Source organism: Canariomyces notabilis (assembly GCF_033297395.1).
Source record: "Canariomyces notabilis strain CBS 508.74 unplaced genomic scaffold N656scaffold_39, whole genome shotgun sequence".
Taxonomy (NCBI): domain Eukaryota; kingdom Fungi; phylum Ascomycota; class Sordariomycetes; order Sordariales; family Chaetomiaceae; genus Canariomyces; species Canariomyces notabilis.
Genome location: NW_027041861.1, coordinates 219756 through 220567, shown reverse-complemented (window position 1 = coordinate 220567; position 812 = coordinate 219756). Strand labels below are relative to the sequence as shown.

General features: G+C 54.6%; 1 protein-coding gene across 1 annotated transcript; it reads left to right on the top strand.

Annotated features, from left to right (window-relative positions):
• Positions 1-49: 49 nt before the first annotated feature.
• On the top strand, positions 50-811 carry N656DRAFT_741413 (WD domain-containing protein; the record flags this gene model as incomplete). The annotated part of the gene is made up of 1 exon (XM_064812817.1): positions 50-811. A coding segment is annotated over exon 1 (723 nt), but the record flags the coding sequence as incomplete, so codon positions are not given.
• Position 812: the final 1 nt, after the last annotated feature.

The window sequence follows — 812 nt, the reverse complement described above, 5'->3', positions numbered from 1 at the left end:
ACTCGCGAGGATTAGGAACGATTACAACAGCCAAGCTCCCGGAGACCTAAGGCTCCCGCCCGACTGGCCTGGCGAACACGTCATTCGGATGCTCGCTCAGATGGCCGTTCCATTGTTCATTTTTGCCGCAACCGTCTGCCGCTTTGTCGAAGATCCGGTGTGGTCTGACCCCGCCGGTCAGCTCGAGAAAGTTTTACAGTATCAGCGGAAGACCCATGATTCCGAGCTTGACAAACTCGACGCGACATATCTCCCAATTCTCAACCAGCTCACTGCCGGGCGTGCTGAGCCACAGAGGGGCCGCTTATTAGCCGAGTTCCGGGATGTTGTTGGCCCTATTGTTCTCCTCGCCCAACCGCTCTCAGTGTCGTCGCTCGCACGACTTCTCATCATCTCTCCTAAAGCTATATATGGCAGGCTCAACTCTCTCCACTCGGTCCTGAGAATTTCCCCGGAAATAGATGCTCCTGTCAGACTCTTTCACCTGTCTTTCCGCGACTTCCTTTTCGATCCAACCAAGCGTGCTGAGGAGTTTTGGATCGACGAGATACAACATCACCGAACGCTTGTGGATAGATGTATTCAACTTATGCGCCAACACCTTAAGAGAGACATCTGCGGTCTGCAAGTGCCGGGGAAACCGCGCTCGGAAATCGACCAACGAACCGTCGACGCCGCTCTGCCACCCGAAGTCCAGTACGCATGTCAGTACTGGGTCCACCACTGGAAGGAGAGCAAAGGCATTGTACGGGATGACGGCCCGGTCCACAGTTTATTGAAGAGCCATCTTCTTTACTGGCTTGAAGCGCTCG